Source organism: Balaenoptera borealis, assembly GCF_965194805.1.
Source record: "Balaenoptera borealis genome assembly, chromosome: 5".
NCBI classification, from domain to species: Eukaryota; Metazoa; Chordata; class Mammalia; order Artiodactyla; family Balaenopteridae; genus Balaenoptera; species Balaenoptera borealis.
In genome coordinates, this window is record NC_138862.1 from 70,253,555 (window position 1) to 70,275,136 (window position 21,582).

Here is a 21,582-nt window from a genome sequence, read left to right on the forward strand (position 1 = left end):
AAGATGTGGAGAAAAAGGAACCCTCCTACACTGTTGGTGGGAATGTACATTAGTGCAGCCACTGTGGAGAACAATATGGAGATCCCTTTAAAAACTAAAAATAGAATTATCATATGATCCAGTGATCTCTCTCCTGGGCAGATATCCAGAGAAAACTCTAATTTGAAAAGATACATGTACCCCAGTGTTCATAACAGCACTATTTACAATAGCCAAGACATGGAAGCAACCTAAATATCCATCGACAGATGAATGGATAAAGAAGATGTGGGGTGTGTGTGTGTGTGTGTGTGTGTGTGTGTGTATACACACACAATGGAATATTACTCGGCCATAAAAAAGAATGACAGTGCCATTTGCAGCAACATGGATGGACCTAGAGATTATCATATTAAGTGAAGTAAGTCGGACAGAGAAAGACAAATATCATAGGATATCACTTATATGTGGAATCTAAAAAAATATGATACAAATGAACTTATTTACAAAACAGAAACAGACTCACAGACTTAGAAAACAAACTTATGATTACCAAAAGGGAAAGTGATGGGGGAGGATAAATTGGGAGTTTGGGATTAACATATACACTCTACTGTATATCAATTAGATAAACAATAAGGACCTACTGTGTAGCACAGGGGACTATATTCAATATCTTATAATAACCTATAATGGCAAAGAATCTGAAAAAGAATATATATATATGTATATATACACACATATGTATGTATAACTGAATCACTTTGCTGTACATCTGAAACCAATACAACTTTGTAAATCAACTATAGTTCAATTAAAAGAAAGATTAAAAAAAAACTGAAGCAAATATGGCAAAAATGTCTACACTTATCATATCTAGGTGGTGGGTATTTGGATGTTACATTTTTTCTGTATTTTTTTCTATTTAAAAAATATCTCATAGTGGGACTTCCCCGGCGGTCCAGTCGTTAAGACTCCATGTTTCCACTGCAGGGGGTGAGGGTTCGATCCCTGGTTGGGGAACTAAGATCCCACATGCTGCGTGGTGCAGCCAAAACAAAATGAAAAAAATAAAAATATCTCATAGTAAAATCAGCCTCAGAATATTATTTTTTCTGATCTAGGAAGCAAGTTGGACATACCAGGGAACTTTATTCCTGCAGTGTCCAAGGACACATTTGTCTTCCCAGTGACTTAAAACCAGATACCAATCTTATGGGCAGTTTTTAATGCCTCAGGGCTGAAGAGAAAGCATTGGTTCAGAACCCTGGAGAGATGTAGAGGTGCCTGGATTCTGGTCCTAGCTTTATGACTAACTGATTTGTGACCATGTATTTCCCATATACAAGCTTTCATTGCCTTATCTGTAAAATTAGTGAGACTGAGATTGTTTTCAGCATTGAAATTTAATAACATATAAATTATATATAAATGTCTATTTGAAGTGTCACATAGACTAACAACTTGATGTTCCTTTTTACAATAATTATAGAGGCTAACAGAATTCATAGAGTAGACACAGATGTGGGAATAAGATTAAATATATGTGCAGTGGAGTCAGATCTGGGTTTAAATTTTGCCTCTCTGCCGCACTAATGATGACCCTCGGTTTCCTGGAACACTCTATTTCCTAAGATGATACTCATACTTAGTACCTGTCTCAGCTTGGAGAGATTTGATGAGATAACAGTATTACTGTTGTAGTTGTTACAAATCAGTCAGTTAACTGTTGTGCCCGGAAAGGTCTAGAATAAAGTCTCAAACCGCTCATCGCAGCCATCTTCCAAAGATGGGATGAGCATCACATGCCAATTATTCTTTGAAGTAGCAATAAACTAAGTATACATTTTCTAGACTAAATGATGCCACATCTTTTTGTAACTATGCATTCAAAGTGATTTAGAAATAGTCCTGTCTCAATACGGAACCCTAACTAGATGACAAGTTAGAGATTGCTTCCAACTCTTCAGTTGTCTTTTATGTGGGCTGTGGTTGAATGGCCCTGATTGTTTACACAGAAGAAACTTGAAACAAAGTTGAGAATACTCTTGATTTTTAATTTGTACTTTATAATCTGTACACTTGCCATTAATTTGTACAGAATGCACCAAAGCAGAATCAGATGACAGAGAGAGGAGCAGAATGGTCAGTCAAAATTTGCATTCTTGAATCTCAAAGCCAGGCTGTGGTTTGTCATGGAACAGAAAACTTAGGCAGTCATCCGTCTTATTTAGTAACACAAGGCACAGTTAATGTGGCTGGGCCTCTAACTCTGCTGACACAACATATGCTGATAAATCTAAGTTTTGAAGGCTTGGATTTAACAGAGACTTGCGGCATCACAGGGGCCTGGTGAATGAAAAGCCTCTGCAGCTTATCAGCAGAGAGATAAGAGGCCCTGGTCCCACTACTAGTGCTGCAGTGGTGCTGCTGAGATGTTTATCACCCGGGCTTCTGAGAACAGGAGTTTGACCCATACCAAACACTTCAGAAATAATGTCAACACACCCAAGACCACAGCCAGCACAGAATTCTCTGAGATAAGATTACAGCTTTGTCCTTAAAGGGACGTCAACCAAGTCGGTGGATCCCTAAATATTCCCTGAGCCGAGCAACCCTATGAGTTATCCTTCATACCAGGGGGCTTTAGAAGCTCAATTTTTAATGGTTGTACATGCAGATATTCTGTTCTTGTTTTCTAAAGTATGCACAGAACTCTAACCATATCTAAGAAAATTCCTGCAGGGTCAAGAGCCTGAGCTTGGTGCCTGTGAGATCAGCCGGTTATAGAAGCTGGAGGCAGGTCTCTACTGGCAAAAACATTTATTCTCTTTATTTTAAGATTCGGTTTCTAATGTATTGGACAGGTCTAGGCCGTCGGGCCTCCAAGGCCAGGTTAGACCTCTAGTCTCGGTCTAGGATAAAGTCATTACTGTATAGGAAAAGATGATTCGGTCTTTGAGACCAGTGGGTGTAAAAAGCCACAGCAGTACTTTGTGTAAATACCTAGTCATGTGTTTGGTTTAACTGCCAGTATGCAAACTGGTACCAGGGCCACAGGGCCCATCAGGGGTTGAGGTGAAGCTGGTCTGGTATTCTCCCAAGACCTCTTTGGCAATGAGAAGAAGCAGCGTAAGAGAGACAGCTCACCTGTGATGTGTCATCCAGATACTAACCGTATCACTTCTTGCTTTGAAATGCCTCACATTCATTCCTTTGTCCTCCCCATGTCCTCCTAGTGTGGCCTTCTGGATTCCAATCCCTCTTCCCAGGGCTATGTTGTCTGTAGTTACCAGATTAATTAAAAAACAAACAAGCAAACAAAAGCCCTTTTTGCCCCCTTTCCCATTAGCGTCTCACAATAAAGTTCATACTCCTCTAGTTTACTATTAAATGTTTTCACTCTTCTTTCTGTCCAGTTTCTCCTTCTCTGTTCATCTTTATTTCATTGAAAGGATCTGCTTAAGGGCTGTGTTAACTTGTTTTTCCATTTTCCTGCCTCTGTGTCTTTGTTCCTGCCACCTCCCGCTTTTGGAATTCCTTCTCCCTTCCCTTCTACTCAGACACATCTCTTCCGTTAAAGCTTTTCAGACCAGTCCTGCCTCCGCTGATCTGACCCTCCTCTCAGCTCTGCTTCCTTATGGTCTAGAGTCCACGCCAGCCCTTTGGCAATTAACCGCATACTGCCTTGTGCATTTATCTTTATTTTGCGTGCTCTGTCTTGCTCTTTGGCTCTTCTCTTTCCCTCTTTGTGTGTGTGTGTGTGTGTGTGTGTGTGTGTGTGTGTGTAGCTAGAAAGGCATCTATGAAAATAAAATCTGTGTCTTATACAACTTTAGAATACTCATAGGTGCTCTATGACATTGTTATTGGTTGATGGTTCTTGCTTAGAATCTTGATTTTACAGGAGTCTTTGTCTTCTGTCTACTCCTGTATCCATAACACCTGTGGATTGAGTGAGTGTCAGCTCTTACCCTCTAGACAGGGTTTCCTTGACCAGGCTCTGCAGCTGGCCTTGACATTCTGCCTGGTGCCCTAGCTTCCTGGGGTTGGAGCTGTCTTTCTCCCAGGCTGGCAGCCTGCCTTAACTGCCCCTGACACGGCCGTGTCTGTCTATTCTTTTTCCTCAGATGCGTACTCTCATTCAAGTGAAAACGGAGGCAAGTCCGAGTCGGTGGCCAACCTGCAAGCCCAGCCCTCCCTGAACTCCATCCACAGTTCCCCTGGGCCCAAGCGCTCCACCAACACCCTGAAGAAGTGGCTGACGAGTCCCGTGCGGCGGCTCAACAGCGGGAAGGCAGACGGAAACATCAAGAAGCAGAAGAAAGTACGAGATGGTCGGAAGAGCTTCGACCTGGGATCTCCCAAGCCTGGGGATGAGACGACCCCTCAGGGAGACAGCGCTGACGAGGTACTTACTCGAGGCCCCGGAGCCTTCCATCGGGAGGGGTTTCTGATGTACCTCCTTCCTGGAGCCTCGAGAGGCATCCTTCCCCGGGGTTTGTAAACTAGGCAGACTCTGGTTCCCAGTAGTTGGTCTTCTTGGGCCTAGGTGATCTTTGTATTCTCAAGACATTGCCAGTTTGAATATAGTTCCCTGTGTTATACGGTAGGACCTTGTTGTTTATCCATTCTAAATGTAATAGTTTGCATCTACCAACCCCAAACTCCCAGTCCGTCCCTCTCCCTCCCCTCCTCCCCCTTGGCAACCACAAGTCTGTTCTCTGTGTCTATGAATCTGTTTAGTTCAATCTAAAAAGAAAATTAAAAACAAATCAAAACAATAGGGAAAAAAAAAGACATTGCCAGTTTGATTTGTGACCGGTTTAGAGACTGGCACCTAGAGTATCCAGCAGACAGACACCATTCTGCCAGATTTGGAGATGCATGTCTGGGCCCACGGGGAGCCAGCTGGTCACCAAGTCCCCAGCCTCTACCAAAGACTGCATTAAACCTGCTCGGCCTAGAAAACAGAAGACTATCTTGGGAGATGAGGGCTGTTTTCGAGTATGTTGAGCAGTGGCGTTTATAAAAGGGAGTAGACACCTCCTGGTTGCTCCAGAAGGGAGAATTATGATTAACAGGTGAAGGTTTACAGTAGCCAAGGTTGCAGGCTTTAATGGGAGCTCAACCAGTGATGAAATGGGGCTTCATGAAAACAAATGAACACCCGTACTGGAAAGGTTTGGGAGACTGTATCACATAACAGTTGGAGAGACCCGTGTTGGCTGAGAGGTCAGACTGGGCAACGACCTCTTATATCCCTTCCAAAACTGGGATTCTGTGATCAAAATATAGTGGGTATTTGGTTGGGGAATGAGATAATTCTTTTATCTGGCAAACTAACCTACTCTAGTCACTGACATGGCTAAGAAATTCTTCCTGATGTGAAACCGGACTCTCTTTGTAGTTTTATGCTGTCTGCCTTTTCTCCCTCTGAATGGCAGTAGAGCCTGGTGATATTTAGATTGTGGTTTGAGTCCTTCGTAAACTTAAAAGTTAGTTTCTCTCCAACCACTCTCTCAGCTTTTGCTTTTCCTGGCTAATCGATAAAGTAGATGTTTTTCGTGTGTGTGTGTGTGTGTGTGTGTGTGTGTGTGTGTGTGTGTGTGTGTGTGTGTGTATTTTCCACCATTTGGACCTCATTGTCCTTTTGAGATAAGCAGATGTGCCCATTCCACAAAGGAGGACCCTGAAACTGAAAAAAATAGGAGTAGGTTGAGAGAGGGGGGTATCTTATATGTTTCTTTTCTAAAAATCCCAAGTCCTGAACCAATTGGCATCTTTAACTATAGGAAACAGTGACTAATGCTGCTCTTTTGTTCTAGAAGAGCAAGAAAGGTTGGGGTGAAGATGAGCCAGATGAAGAGTCACACACACCCCTCCCTCCGCCTATGAAGATCTTTGACAATGACCCCACGCAGGACGAGATGGTAGGACTTCTTTCTCACTTGGAAAAGCCATGTGTAAAACACGTGATTTCGTTTTTTGTGTGCATCAGGGGTAGTAACACTCTCTCTCCCTTGTTATCTCTTATGCCGCATGAATCCGAGGTGATATAGATTCCATCTGTGTCGGTGAGGGGTCCCCTCCCCCAACCCTGGAGGTCTGACTTCATTCTGGGCAGTACAGGGGTGGGTGTAAAATACTCAAAGTGGAAATCTGCCTAGTATCTCGTCCTGTTGATGAAGGGTAATGGCTCTGTCTTTGGAAGCAGCAGATCCCAAAAAGAACTATTGTCTCGAAGAGGAATCCAAGGTGGTTCTAGGTCATGATCATTTTGTTGTTCAACCGATGTTTTAGTTGATTGTTTTCCTCATCCTCAACTCTAAAATCCAAATCATGGTAACTTCCAGTCAAGCCCAGTGCAAACAAAGCATGAGGGATGGAGATGGCTGCTAAGGGGAGGTTTTGTCAAAGTTGGACAAACCTAACATGCCAGGTTGCCTCAGTTCTTTGATTTGCAAAATTGTCTGGCTCACTGGCCTGCAGAGACTCTCTGGTGTCTGAAATGTGAATGTCCACCAAGCCTCTGAGTGCACGGTCATCACCCCGATTGCTCTGGAGCAGAGGCTCAGGTTGAATGTGCTTCCTGGTACTGAGCTGAGGCTCGGGTAGGTCCCTGCTTTCGTTGTGTGCTCCATCACTGGCCTTCCTAACTGTGCTGTCACTTCATTGTGTTTCTGTTGCTTCTCTCAGCGTCGCTGTCCTGGAGGACTCTGGAGGCTGAGGTGGTGGTTTCAGTTTTTGATTGTCCTTCCCATTTGCTTTCCGGAGTGTCGTTTTATTGTGCCGCTAGCAGTGGTTAGCCGTCCCCCTGGGGCCTCCTTGTGCTCTCCAGTGCTCTGCCCTGCCGTCAGCAGCCCCTTCCGAGGCGGTGGGCCCAGCACGCACGGGCAGGGAGCAAACCTTCACAGCGCCACCCGGGATACAGCTCAGGAAGTACTGATGCAGTTGCTTCAGTGTTTCTGGTGATATCCCAGATCTTGTTTGAATTCTCTCTGCTTTGCATTTTGGATCGGTGGCCCCCAGACATTAGTTGAGGTCTTCTGCTGTGCTAAGCTAGAGGGACATTTTCCAGGAACAGGTCCACGACTAAGATGTGGTCGCTGCCCCCTCTGTGACTCACCCAGAGAAGCACACGGTTACGGCCCCTCCTAAGGCTCTGTCTCTGGACTGTTGGGAAGGGAATTAGAGGAAGCATGGCATGATGCCCATCCTGGATCCCCAGAGGCAGAAATGCCTGTGCTTCGCCTTGAGGTGGGAACGAGGACCAACCTGCTGTGTTCCCAGAGGCCTATTGTAAAATGTTCTAGAAACAGTGATAGTGTGTGTGGGGAGCAGGGCACTCAGGTCACATTATCTGCCATCCCACACCGCCCTTCGCATGGAAGTGCCAGCTTACATAAGATAAGGAGAGGTCACGAACCCTCCCCCTCAAGTCCCTCAAGCACGGTTTGTTTTGGGGAAAGGATGTTATGTTGTTTCTGGATAATTTTTAACCGAGAATGCGGATTCACCCCCAGACATCTGTGTAGCCCTTTGCTTAGCCAGGGTTGGGGCAGATGGCATTGGCCCCTTTTTAGACACGTGAACCTCCTCAGTCCTGCTGTTTGCTTTCTGAACATCTGTTTTTCTGGAATATTTGGGAGTGGGATGAGCTTCAGAATTTCTAGCAAATGGAGTTGGGATTCATTAAAATAATTTTTACAATGGTGTAAAAGGAATTTCTAAAAGTTCACCCATTCTAGTGTTGTGCAATTACTTTAATTCTGTTTCCTTCTATTTGTTCATATGCATGTATGTTTTATTTTTATAATCATAATAGGCATATGATGTGTTCATTGTTTTATATTTTTAATATGTATAAATTAAATATTAATAATGTTTCATATTTCCTAAAATCTTATTAATTTTACCTTCATAACTATAATTTTAATAACTGAGGAGTATTTCACTTATATGATGTATTGTAATTTGCTTGACCAGCCTGTTTGGGGATATCCTGGATTGTTTCCAATTTTTGCTACTCTGGGTAATACTGCTACAGATCACTTGGTACATGCAGCATTTGTTCTTTTGACTTCTGTCCTTGGAATAAGTTCCCAGAGGTAGAATTACTAGATCAAAAAGTAGATAACTTGGATTTCCAAAGAGATTTAAGTTCTTTTCCTGCTTTCCCCAGGAGAGGAAAAGAGTGTTGCTTTCTCTTAATTACATTCATTTGATTTTTTTTAGCCCATTTCAGAAGCAAAGACTTACCTAAAGTAAGTCTTAGATTAGACAACAAGAAGCATCCTTTTAGAAATTCTTCCCCATAACTTAAGGGACAGACTTGAAGCCAGAGTCTGGCCAGAATGTCCAACGTTCTACTCCCACGGTCACTGTGCCCATGCGTCCTGGGCCCTGGGTACTCCATTGTCCTCTGCTTTGAAGCCTGGGGTGGGTTAAAGCTTACACAGGGTCAACCATTTCTCTTCCAATTTCTTCTCAAGTAGGAGTAGGAAGAATAAAAACAAAACATTGCCCCTCCGTGAGCAGGAATGCCCAAACCATTGACCAAACAGTGCCGTGGACCAGTCCTTCTTGCTGGTGTGAGGGAAGGAGGAAGGCCCTGGGCTTGAGCCTCCTTTCACTGTGAACAGGGTAGTGCCTGGTTGCTCCAGCATGAGCCGCACAAGCCCTGCTGAAGCCCTTTGTTATGTCCCTAGTGCTGCAGTTCGGGGGCCTTACCAGAAGCAGCAGTGTTTGTGGAGGAGTGTGTGTGTGTGTGTGAGTGTGTGAGTGTGTGTGTGTGAGTGTGTGTGTGTGTGCGAGTGTGTGAATGGGGTGGCGGTTTCTGGTCTCCAAGTGCCCTGCTCCTAGCATTTCTGCTTGACACATGGTGACAATCTATGCTGAAGATCTACATCTAAGTAAAGTAAGGACAGTTTCTATTCTTTGGACACACTCGAGGCTCGGTTTATTGACCCCCTCATTTCCTGGAACAGCAGTGGGCAGCCCTGTAGTGGCCAGAATCCTGTCTGCCCCCTCCCCCCTTGCTGTCAGTGGCTGCAGCCCTTCCCTGTTGGCCTCCTGGGAACTCAGTGACCCCTCCCCTCAGCTCCTTTAGCTCCTCTGACTAAAAAGAGCTTCGTCCCACCCCTGCTTCGCTGCCCCACGCCCACACTACCCCCATCTCCCTCTGTCATCTCTTCCCTCTAGACAGAGAGCCTTGCCTCCCTTGCCTGCCTTAAGCTGTGGACTTGCTGTGTTGCTTCCTAATTGCTGTTCCTCATTCCTCGCTAATCTGCTTTTCCTTTGCTGCTCAATGTCTTGCAGTCCTCCTCTTTGCTAGCAGCCCGGCAGGCTTCCACCGAAGTACCTACTGCTGCAGACCTTGTCAGTGCAATAGAACAGTTGGTCAAAAGCAAGCTGGTAAGTGCGGATCCTGGAGGCAGTTCTGCGTGTTTCGCCTCCATGCGGCTCCCCAGGCCTGACCTCTATCTGCCATGTTCTCCTTTGCACCTGTCCTCATTCCTCCTGTAGGATTGTTTCCAGCTAGTGATGGCTTCTAAAAAGCTACACCCCAAAGACCTTTTTGGCTTTGTTTGGGAATGAGCATGGGCAATTAACAGGTCCTTTTGGGATTGTGACATTGATGAAAGGTGAAAAGTATCCAAGACAAAATAGCCTCCTTATAAGCCTGGTCCACTGGCCTACGGGACAATGGCCTCTGGGCAGTGGCTGATGTGTGTCCGGTTAGCCCTGAAGCTGACTTTGCTGCCAAGACACAGAACATGGATTGGATCTTTGAAAGCACTGGGTAATTTTATTCGGGGACCTCAGATAGTCTTCTAGCTTGCAAAGTCTTGCAAAAGGAGGTTGCTGATGATAAAGGGCAATGGGCAAAAGTGTGTGGACACCTCATCACAAGAAATTAAGGGAGATGGTGCATATCCCCATCCTGAACGTACGTCAGTGAAAACTGGTCTAGCTTGTGACTGTCTCCTGGACAAATCAGACCATTGGAGGGAAGGGTTATGAGTCTGAGCTCGTTCAGGGTTTTGGCATCATGCTGGTGAAAGAGCTCCTTTTTGGCTAGCTCATTTGAATAGGGCTGTCCCTCCCCTCCCATATTTTTACATTTGAGTGTATCACTACAGGATGACAATCTGAAGCATTTTCCTTTCCTTTGCTCTCATCCATGTCACTCATCTGGTTTTCCCTGCAGCTCTCGTTAGGATAAACGTCTGTGCTTCTGCCAGACTTCTGTTGGGCAGTCCTGTCCATCAGCGCCGTTTAAACCCTTCTCCACTTGAAAATAATGGATACTCTCTAGGGAAAGCTGCCTGATCATAATTTTGATTACAGTAACTCTCTTTTCAAATATCCTAGCTTATAGAGGACCAATGAAATTTCACACATATGACCTTCTTTTTTTCTTTCTAATGTTTCTTACTAATTAAAAAAAAAAAAAAAGTTAGCTGGTATTTTTAGTGCTAGTGTCAAACTCCTGAAGGTCGTGCCTTTTCCTGCCATCTCTCCCTGTCCCACGGCAGGGAGTTGAGTGCCCTCATGGGTGCTGCATTGACTTCTCGAAGCCCATCTCCCTAACCACTCCTCACTACCTCTCCATCCCTCTCCACACTGACCCGTACACCCTCTTCATTCTGCAAATAACCATTAAAATTGTTTTTCCTTAAAAAATCATCCCTTTTTTTTGCATTTTCTCTTTCACCACCTGAGCATGGGCCCTGACCTCATGCCCAGAGTAGCCATTGCTTAATCCTTCTCCCCACCATCTGCCTCCCGGCCTCAGGCTCTCATGATTGGCTCCCTCCTCGGTGAGGGCTTCCTGTCTCCCTCTTGCCTACACGACGATGGTCTCCAATGTGGGGGAGACTTGAAGTACCCAAGATGGTTTTTTGAGGTGCTGGAACAAAATATTAGAATCTCTTTAACTCATCATTTTAAAATGGTTTTGTGTATGTTTTATTATGTACATAAGGGTAATACAGGAGTACAGAAATATAATTTATAAATAAATTACATGTTTGGGGAGTGGATGACCAAAATTGTGTTTACTAATTGAAGTATATAATCAAAGTTTGGAAATCCCCGGCCCATAAAGTCCACATTTACCTAGTAGTCTAATGTTCTGCAGCCTATTCTCCAACTTACCTTCCCAACATCCATGTATTATTCCGGGAGATGAACTCGGCTCCAACTAAATTGTTTTCTTCACTGTCCCCAAACGTGCATTTGGTTTTCCTCCCCCCAAGTTTCTGTTCATACCACCCCAATTCTCTGGAATGTTCTCCTTCTTAGTTTTGCTTGTCTAAAGTATAACAGCCCCTCAAGGTCCCACTCAGATCTCATGTCTCCACAAGAGCTTCCCTGGCCAGCCCAGGGAAGTGTTTACATCAGTAAACACTTGTTTCTAAAAGTCTATATTTTTCATATTTTGGATTACCATTTTCCTCCTGCTACTGCTCACATACTGCTACTGTTGGGCACCTCAGTGGGCCTCTAGTTTGTGTGACCCATGGGTCAGGCGTTAAACATGTGAGTACAGGTGTTGAGAAGTCCCATTAGAGCCAATGTCCCAGAGTAGAGGGAGTGTAGGATAATGCTGGAGCTGATCGGCCCTGTAACAGGCTCTTTACAAATGGCTATTGGATGAATGGCCTTTCGGTGGTGGTTTTACCATAATAAGGGCTTTAACTTTTTCTTCCACCACTAGCTACTTCTTGAGGACCTGCAGTGAACCCAGAATTATAGAGATTTCTTTGGCCAAACATAAAAAACCAAGCGTATGTCACGGAAAGGAATGCAAGAGCAGTAGTCTGATTTCTCATAATCTTCTAACCAAAATTCGATCCTTTCTCCTTTCCTCTACTTTCTCTGTCTTCCCATCTCAATACATACCCACTGTGGGGTAGTGACGGAGCACCAGTAGTTGGTTGTTTCCTCAGCCATGTTTGAGAATACGGAGTTACGTCTTCACCTCCGAGACTGGTATGCCTATTTCTCATGAGCTCTCTAGCTTAGAAGAGGATAAGATCTAGAGCCTGTAAAAGTTCTGGAGTTTTTATTTGACTGTAAGTACAAGAGGGTTCCAGCTGCCCGAATAGCCAGTGTGGTCACAGGCTGGATTAATGAAAGTACAACGTACAGATCCAGGGGCGTAATAGCCCCATTGTACTCAAAGCTCTTCAGACCATGCCTGTCATGAGTTGTGTGGAGTCATGTATTGGGTTCTGAACTTGGCGTTCTAAAATGCTCTTGAACTCAGTGGAAGGGCCCTCCCTGGAGGAGGAAACCAATACCATGTGGTCCATGTAATTTGATGGAGAGTTGCAGAAACTGGGGTTAAGAATGGGGAGAAGAAGTTAGGAGAGAGAAGACACACGAGAGCTGTCTTCTAATAATTGAGCACTGCTGTGGAAAAGAAGGGCTGGTCTCACTCTTGGTTGCTCCAGAGGGCAGAACCTGTGGGTGGAAATTAGTTCAGTATAAGAAGAGCTAATAAGGTCCTTCCCAATTTACAGAATCTGGAAATGTTACAGGAGCATCTGGCATACTTGGACTTTTATATCTAGGGCTTAGATTCTTTCTGATTTCTATTTTGGTTGCTCAAGAGATGGCACTAAATGCTGTAGTTAGAAATCATTTCCAGGAAGGACCCTGAGTCAAAATGATTGGCCAGAGACAACCCGAAAACTAATCCCATTACCATAAAACCTGAGACTTCAAGTCACGTGGCAGAGCAGTTCTCCTGGGTTCCCTTACCCTGCTGCTCTCTGCCTGGGTGCACCTTTCCAATAAAGTCTCTTGCTTTGTCAGCAAAAATAAAAGAAAGAAAAAATAAATCATTTGGCCCCCCGGCTCCACCCAGAAGCCATAAGATCCCTTGTGTCCCTGAGTCCCAAAGCTGCCCTTGGTGCTGTATGGTCACGTGGTTATGACTGTGCCAAGGCTGTGGCCTCCAGCAGTTGTGATCTCTCCTGCTGGAAAGCTGCTATTAAGGCAACCAGGACAGCGGTTCCCCACTCACCTGCAGTGCAGATAAAACCCCGAAGACCCCCGGAAACTCCTTTGGCGAGTCCCTCTGGGCATTAATGGATACTTCTGAGGTCTCACCTGCCAGCCTTGGTCTTTAATCAGTGCTTTTGTTTGCCAAGAGAGCATGCCCACCCACCTCCCCCCAAAGAGAGCTCAAATACTTTTTCTGGGTTTTTTTTTTATTATTATTATTTATTTATTTATTTTTGGCTGTGTTGGGTCTTTGTTTCTGTGCGAAGGCTTTTCTCTAGTTGCGGCAAGCGGGGGCCACTCTTCATCGCGGTGCGTGGGCCTCTCGCTATCGCGGCCTCTCTTGTTGCGGAGCACAGGCTCCAGACGCGCAGGCTCAGTAGTTGTGGCTCACGGGCCTAGTTGCTCTGCGGCATGTGGGATCTTCCGAGACCAGGGCTCGAACCCGTGTCCCCTGCATCGGCAGGCAGATTCTCAACCACTGCGCCACCAGGGAAGCCCTTTTTCTGGGTTTTGTATTAAGGTATTGTCTTTAACTCTAAGCCAGGACTAAGGCTCCCCCTGCTTTTCCCGTGTGATTTTTAATAAAGTTTTTCCTAGACATGGGAACTGGCGGTGGTGGTGCTGAGTGTATAAGGAATCAGAAGACCTAGATGTTAGTCCTGCCTCTGCTACTTATTGTGTAGCCTTGGGCAAGTTACTTCATCTACTTGGGCCTCTCTTTTATCTCACTTATCAACGATGATTCTGTCCACCTGAATCTTATCTCGAGAGTTACGTTGAAGACTGAGTAAGGTGTGAATGCACTTTGTAAACTGATAAGTGAGCATACCACAAGTGTTAGCTCTTAGCTCATTTGCATTGTGAAGAACAGGGAAAGGGAACCAGTCATACTTTATCTTCTGTAGTCACACCCTTAACACAGGGACACAGTATTTGTCAGTCAATAGATCCGTGGTTGGGTGAATGTTGCAGGATAATAGCTTAGCAATCTATGTAATTTGGCTTTATTCCTCAAGTTTGAGAAGCAAGAGATTCCTGGACGTATGGGAATCTAGTGTGTTTCTAAACAGCCCAGGATTCCATCACCTGCCTGAGATGAATGTTTAGGCCTCTAAAAAGAAAGCCTCCTCCCTGAGCTCTGGTCCTCAGGTGGCACATCACAGTAGTTTACTGGGCTCAGGATGGCACTTACAGACCCTTGGCTGAAAATCCTGAAAATCTTTAGGGAAGGGACTGGCCAGAACTGAGCTCTTGTTCAGTCTACCTGCTGGCCTGGCATCCTGAGAATTAGTCCTACCTGCTTCAGCAAGACTTCCTGCCCTCTGGTTCTCCTACTTTGATAGCATTCACCTCCCTAGGTCAGCCTGTGGGCCACAGAACATGGCTAGGGCAAGGCTGCATTTGTGTGTGTGTTTTGCTCTCCTTTAGATGAATCAGCTTGCTCTGTCAAAGGTAAAGTAGAGTTAACAGAAGTTCATTGTCCAGACGGGAGGAAATAATGACCCCCCCATCATATCCAATATGTAGATGTATGCTTTCAGGAACTGAGTTCCTCTGGCATCCCTCTGTGGAAAAGATTCCTGAGCTTGTTAAAATGGAATAGTTTAGATATCCAACAAAAAATTTTAACCCAAAGTCACAAACCTGTAATGTCATTTGCCTGGAAAATCCAGATTTCAGTTTTTCTACTATAAAATGTCTTCCCTACCCTTACCCCCAAGTTGCCTGGGAATGACTAAGATCTAATACTTTTTGTCAAGAGATTTTATACTAATTTGTATAAAAGGGTGGGACAGCTAAGGGGTTGGTTGTGGTAGGTGGTGCTGGATCAGCACCCTGACTGTTGTTTTATCAGATGAGCTTTGACCGAGAGGTTTCATATAAAAGTTTCATATAAAACTCTTTGAGTTTCATTCAATAAATTCTTGGAGTCCTACTATGTGCCAGTCCTGCCAGCACAGAACCTTCCTTAATGGAGCTCACAGTCAAGGGTTGATGCTCTAAAATCCTCTCCTGCCTGGACTGTTGCAACATTTCCTCCCTGATTTCAGCCTGATGTCTCTTCACATGACTGCTGGAGGGATCTTGCTTTTCTTTCGTTTTTCCTTTTTAAAGAAACTTTTAATAGTTCTTTTCTGTAATAAAAGCATTATATGCCGTTTAAGAAAAATTGGAAAAATGACAAGAATTTAAACACAAATTGTATCTCATAATATCATCATCTAGACATAGTCAGTGTTGAAATTTAGATATTTTTAAAATAAGGTAGTTAATCATAGAGTATATAAAACTTAAGTCCTGTTTTCCTTTACTGTCACATCAGATACATTTTCCCAGGTCATGAAAAGCTCTTAGGAGCATTAAGACTGATCTTTCTAAAACAAATCCAATCATGTTACTTTCCTGCTTAAAATTCTCCCATCATTGGTCTTAGAAGGTAAAGTCTCTACTTCTTTTTTTTTTTTTAATTGAAATATAGTTGATTTACAATCTTGTGTTAGTTTCAGGTGTTCAGCATAATGATTTGGGTTTTTTGCAGATTATATGCTACACACAAGGCTTCTGATGATCTGATCTCTGCATCCTTCTCCAGCGTCGTCTATTTCACTCCCTACTTCTTCTTTCCCTAGTACCCACTCCCCCCAACTCACATAACACACAGTTACTTGCTAATCCCCCTCTCCCCCTACTTCACACTCTGCATCCTACCTATACCAGGTGGCCTTCAGCTTCCCGGGCTGCCCTGTGTAGCTTCTCAACTTGATCCTTTAGCTACAGTGCTCCTCCTGCCTGGATCATCCTTCCATTGGTGTATCCAGTGAAATCCTTTCCATTTCTCAGTACTCAGTTCAAGCATTGCCTCTTGCATTAAGCCTTTCCCTTCCCTCCCTGTCCCATCATAGAGCTGCCTGCTCCTTTTTTCCATCCTCCCCATAGTACCCCTCCTACCTAGAAGAACACCCATTGTAGCTTAGATTTTGGTGGGCAGGGAACCATGTCTTATCCATCTTCATTTCTCCAGCACTTTGTAAGTATTCAGCACATGGTAGAAACGCAGTAAATATTTGCTTAAGTACAAGCAAATCAGTCATAACACTGTGTAATAAATGCTGTTCAGGGGGTGTGTAAAGGGTGCTTATAGGAGCCCAAAGGAAGGGCATTTTATGGGTATGTGGTCCAAGATCGAGCTGACAGGAAGTGTGTTCATTTTTATTGTGGCAGTAGCCTTCCTCCACACTTCATCTTCTTTTTTGAATCCTATTTGCATTTCTGTTGCCTGACATGGCACCAGCTCTAGGAGCACCCATTTGCAACATTTGTTGCTTCCCCCTTTGCACACCTTTTCCTTTGTCTGCTGAGACTGCTGTGGCCCTGAGCGCCAGACAGGGCAGAAGTCCTCCCTGGGCAGCACAGCCCACCACTCATCAACCAGCCATCACTGCCCATGTCCCCCAAGGAGCAGCACAGACAATTGCAGGTCACCCATAGTTGCCCTTGGCTGGGACCTCGTATCCCAACTCTAGCACAGGTAGCCAGGTCCTCAGAAGGAATCACTCTTGAATTATTATAAGTATTTATAGCCAATGCCATTATTTGAGACAGCTAACATACAGCTTAGCCAAACCCTATATTTCCCTCTTCTTCCTCTCTCACTGCCTCTGCCTTCTTCAACTCCATCCCAGAGAGTCCTTCCCCAGAGATAACTTGGGCTTCTTTGCTCATATAACAGGTCGGGCAAGAGGAGATGGAACATATCTCCCTGTGTGACACTTTGGACTCCTCAGATGTCCTTCATTCTGTAGAAGAGTTGAGAGTGGACCACGCCAAGATGGATGGTCCATGGAAGGGCCTTGTAGCAGAGATGTAAGCCTGTTTCCCACGCCTTGCAGCCAGCACCCTGCCAGCCAACAAGCTACAGAACAAAGACTAGAACAGGACAGTGGGGACAGTGGGAGGGGAAGTAAAAGGCATGTAATTGGATCAGTCCCCAGCTGGGTCCATCTGCCTGGGGAGCCTGTCTCTGGTGATGGCACCAGGGGACATGTCACATGTCGTTGGAAAGCCTGTCTGTCCGGTGGCTTGTCAAACCTCAGCACCAAACACTCATTTCCTTAATAACTGGTTACAGATCCTGAATCTATAAATTTAGCTAAACTCTTCTTGACCTTTCTATATTTTTAGCCTAGGCTGCTTCTCTGGATGACAGCTTCCATGGTTGATTACTTGTTCTGTGAGATACCTTCATGTCAAGTTAAAAGAAATTCTCTCTCTCGAGCTTGAAGACCCTGTCCTCTTAATGCTGGGTTCTAGTGTTGGTAACAAATTCATGTTTGGCCCTTGGCACAGGCCGTTGATTTGGGGATGGAGTGGGGGAAAAGAAGGTTGACATCTCAGCTTTAAGTTTTTCAGCCTCCAATTCTAATAATCCCCACCTGTTCTCATATAATGGCCCATTGGTCACCTCATTCACTTTTTGTTTTGTTTACCTGGACTTTTCCTACCTCTATTCAGCCTATGTTGAAATACAGCAGCTAAGTTAGTTTATGACAGGTACTCCAAGCGTGGCTTGTTTAAGACCATGCTGAAGCCTTTTGTTCCTACTACCTTTGGGGGCACTTCTTGATCGTTGTGACTTTAACCTTCGGGCTGATGTTTTCAAAGACTGCTAAAGTAAAGCCTTTCCTTTTCCTACAACAGTGGCTGTAGTAGACAGTCGTTTCGTGTGGATAGTTTGGATTACTCTCCCGTATTTGTTTTCCATTTGCCCACCTTGACCTTGGTCTCCAGTCTTACTGTTTATCCACATGGTTTCTGCCAGTTTGCATAATGAAATGCTAAGCTGCGTGCTCTTTCTTCTACAGCGCTTATAAAAATGTTAAGATTGACCCCATTTTTTAGCATCCTTATTGTTAATACTTCCATCCATGGGGGCAGTGGGGGAAACCCACCACTGTAGAGCATTTTAAATTTTTCAAGGGGTTGCACACCTATTGTCTCTGACTTTTCCTTAAAACTCTGTAGAAAGGAGAGACCCAACTTGAAAATTGAGAAAAACTGAAGCATGGAACGATTTTGTCTGTCTCACTTAAAATCATCCAGGAACTGGCAGATCTAGGATTAGAATCCTTTACCCTTAGCTCTTTCGAGAGTAACATATTAATCCCTTTAACTTGTTTCTTTTCTTTCTTTTTTTTTTTTTTAATTTATTTATTTTATTTATTTATTTTTGGCTACGTTGGGTCTTTGTTGCTGCACTCGGGCTTTCTCTAGCTGTGGCGAGCCGGGGCTACTCTTCATTGCGGTGGGCAGGCTTCTCATTACGGTGGCTTCTCTTGTTGTGAAGCACAGGCCCTAGAGCGTGCGGGCTTCAGTAGTTGTGGCGTGCAGGCTCACTAGTTGTGGCTCACAGGCTCTAGAGCACAGGTTCAGTAGTTGTGGCACACGGGCTTAGCTGCTCCGCAGCATGTGGCATCTTCCCGGACGAGGGCTCAAACCCGTGTCCCCTGCATTGGCAGGCGGATTCTTAACCACTGCGCCACCAGGGAAGTGCCCCTTTAACTTGTTTCTTCGTCCTGCAGCACCTTAATTAAAAGAGATGAAAGGGATTAGTAAATGAAAGAAAGCCCTTGGTAAATAACCTTAGCAAAGATGTTTTTAGAAAAGGCTAAGTCTGTTTACCTCTTCTTGTCTACATCTCATTGGCCTCTTCAAAGAAAATCGTAGCTGATTTAACAGACATGATTTTACCGAACAAATTCTCCTATCACTGCCCTCCCTTTGTCAATTCACACTTGGTGGTCCTACGAGTGAGAATTTTCTTTCCTCACTGCTTGTTTGGTGTAGAATTGCGATGATTAGCTTTACCTCTGGAGCTCTTACCCAGAGATCAGTCACTTTGACGGTGTTCATTATGTCTGGGAAATTGGCGGCCCCTGACACCAAGCACATCCTAATTGCCTGAGAAGGTGGCGACTCTGGGCTCCCTGCTGCAGGAAGATGGGAGTCTCTGGCCTCCTGGTGTTTCCCTGAAGTTCAGTGAGGACAGCCTTGGTTACTGATCCACCAAGTTGGCTGTGGCTGGGCTGGGGGGACACGAGGACTTCCAGACCACTTTCCCATGTACACTTCTCTGAGGCTATTCATTCTTCTCTTTTCAGAGTCTGGAAGGAGGCTCGTACCGGGGGAGCTTGAAGGACCCCACAGGCTGCCTGAATGAGGGCATGACCCCACCCACACCTCCTAGAAACCTGGAAGAAGAACAGAAAGCCAAGGCCCTGAGAGGCAGGATGTAAGTGCTTCCCCAGACTCCAGCCTGGTGCACGTGTGTGCAATGGACAAGGGACGGGGTCCTGTGAAGTTTGGGGAGAATTAAGGATTCCCCACACTGTGTTTCCATTGACACCATTCATTCTAAGTAAAGGTGACCGGTCTATACAGTGTGACATTGATCAACAACGAGCTATTTGGCACTGACTTTAAGGATTTTCAGCTGAAATATTTTCTGTAAGATAGGGGCTGTTACTGACAGTGTGGTTGTAACCAAGTCTGTTAGAAATTTAAAACAGACTGCTAAAAAAGAAAACAACAAAGGTCAGGGAACTATGGGACCATTACTGTGGCCCCATATCAAAGACTCCGTGTTAGAAAGTCTGATGGAGTTTCATCTGAGGAAACGTTTCCCCAGATGTAGGAAAGTAACGTATAGGAAAAGGAAGCTGTTGGGCTACCAGACTGGGTTCTAGCTCCACCCCTTCTCCAGCGGTTTTATTTATTTAAAAAAAATTTTTTTATATAGTAATATTTGTTTTTTGGGGGTTTTTTTTAGCCCAATTTTTTTAAATTGAGATACAGTTGATGTACAATATTACATAAGTTACAGGTGTACAACATAGTGATTCACAAACTTTAAACGTTATACTTCATTTATAGTTATTATAAAATATTGGCTATATTTCCCTGTGCTATACAATATATCCTTGCTTATTTATTTTACACATAATAGTTTGTACTTCTTAATCCCCTACTACTATCTTGCCCCTCCCCCTTCCCTCTCCCCACTGGTAACCACTAGTTTGTTCTCTATATCTGTGAGTCTGTTTCCTTTTTGTTATATTCACTAGTTTGTTTTATTTTTTAGATTCCACATATAAGTGATATCATACAGTATTTGTCTTTCTCTGTCTGACTTATTTCACTGTGGGCTGAGTTCCAAGAGAACCTCTTTACTTTTCGAATGGTTAGGGGTAAATACAATTCACATTGCAGTCCATTCACAAGAACCCATATGTTTTGCAAGGTTTGAGTTATCTACAGTGATGTTAAGTCAATCTTCTGTTACTTGATTTGATCAAGAAGATAGCAACACCATTACTGCAAAACCGCAATCCCTCCAAAACTTCAGTTTTGTTGTTTAGGGTTTCACTCTGTGTTGCACGCAGAGCTGCTGATGAGTCTTGCACATAGCTTGATGTGTGAGAGATGGTAAGCACAGTGAGAATGGGATAGGCAGGCGGAAAAGGTCCCGCCCTGTTGCTAATTAGCCTACCCTTCTGCCTTGAACTCGTCACTCCTTTAGCCTGGTCATAGACAAGAAGATAGCAAAAATAAAGGAAGCCAGGTCCTTCTGTTGCCTGCAGATAGACAAAGTGACCATTTATGACTGTTACCAAGGAAACATCATAGCTAGGGCCTGGCCCCAGAGCAGGGCTGTCACCTCCTAATGGAAATGAGCAAGTGTCATGTAAGTGCTCTGGTTCCATATTTACCCCCTTAACTTTATGGGTGCTCAGGGGAACCCCAAGAATAGAATAGAGGTAAAGAAATACCATCCCCAAAGGGAAATTTCTTAGGACTTGTACAAAGCTGCTTCTCCTTAGCTTTTCAGTTTTTACATAGATGAGGCAGGATTGGAGCTGATGTTCCAGTCTTGTCAAGCCAAAGCAAAACTTATACCAGGAAGGTGAAAGCTTATATTAGGGAGGTAACCTTTAAGGTGACAGGTGTTCCTTGGCAAAGCTTATCTCTACTCTTGTAAAAGGGCCTATGAACAGTCATTTAAGTCATTGTCTTGCTTCCAGACATGATATTGTCTAATTTTGCTCCAACAGCCAAAGGTTTGTTGCCTCTTTTACCCAATTCACTCATTTCTTCCCCCTCTTCTCACTCTCTCACCCTCCTCCACATATTTCCACATCCTGCAGTGTCCCAAAAATCCAGGTGTTAGAATGAGTCATTCCTTTTACTGTATATTGCCCTTATTCTGCTATACTTTATGGTCACGATGAAAGAGAGGATATGAAGGTGTTTAATTGTAAACACCATGTGAAGCTGGAGGCTGGGAAGGGATAGAGAACTGAGACTCAACCCAGTAAGCCCTCAAAAGGTTTAATGAGAGCTCCATGGAGAGAAGATGTAAACAGACAGTTATTTGTCCAGGAGAAGAAAAAAGCCAAGAATGGACTTAATTGTCTTCAAGTTTTAGCCACTCATTTATTCAACAAATATTTGTTGAGCACCTGTTACGTACCAAGTGCTTGGCATACAGCAGTGAATAAAACAAACAATAACAACAAAAGAAAAGTC

The 21,582-nt window shown here is 44.3% G+C and overlaps 1 protein-coding gene across 14 annotated transcripts in view; it reads left to right on the plus strand.

Annotated features, from left to right (window-relative positions):
- Positions 1-21,582, plus strand: part of LOC309628841 (kalirin) — a gene marked incomplete at its 3' end in the record, with an annotated part of 315,688 nt that overhangs the window by 235,033 nt on the left and 59,073 nt on the right. For 6 of the 14 annotated variants that reach the window (XM_082392269.1, XM_082392254.1, XM_082392268.1 and 3 more), the window contains 4 exons: positions 4,110-4,390; positions 5,808-5,912; positions 9,301-9,396; positions 19,158-19,288. In XM_082392269.1, coding sequence (XP_082248395.1) covers positions 4,110-4,390; positions 5,808-5,912; positions 9,301-9,396; positions 19,158-19,288 — 613 coding nt within the window. The remainder of the gene's footprint in view (positions 1-4,109; positions 4,391-5,807; positions 5,913-9,300; positions 9,397-19,157; positions 19,289-21,582) is intronic. The other 8 variants (XM_082392266.1, XM_082392255.1, XM_082392262.1 and 5 more) reach the window with 3 other exon arrangements.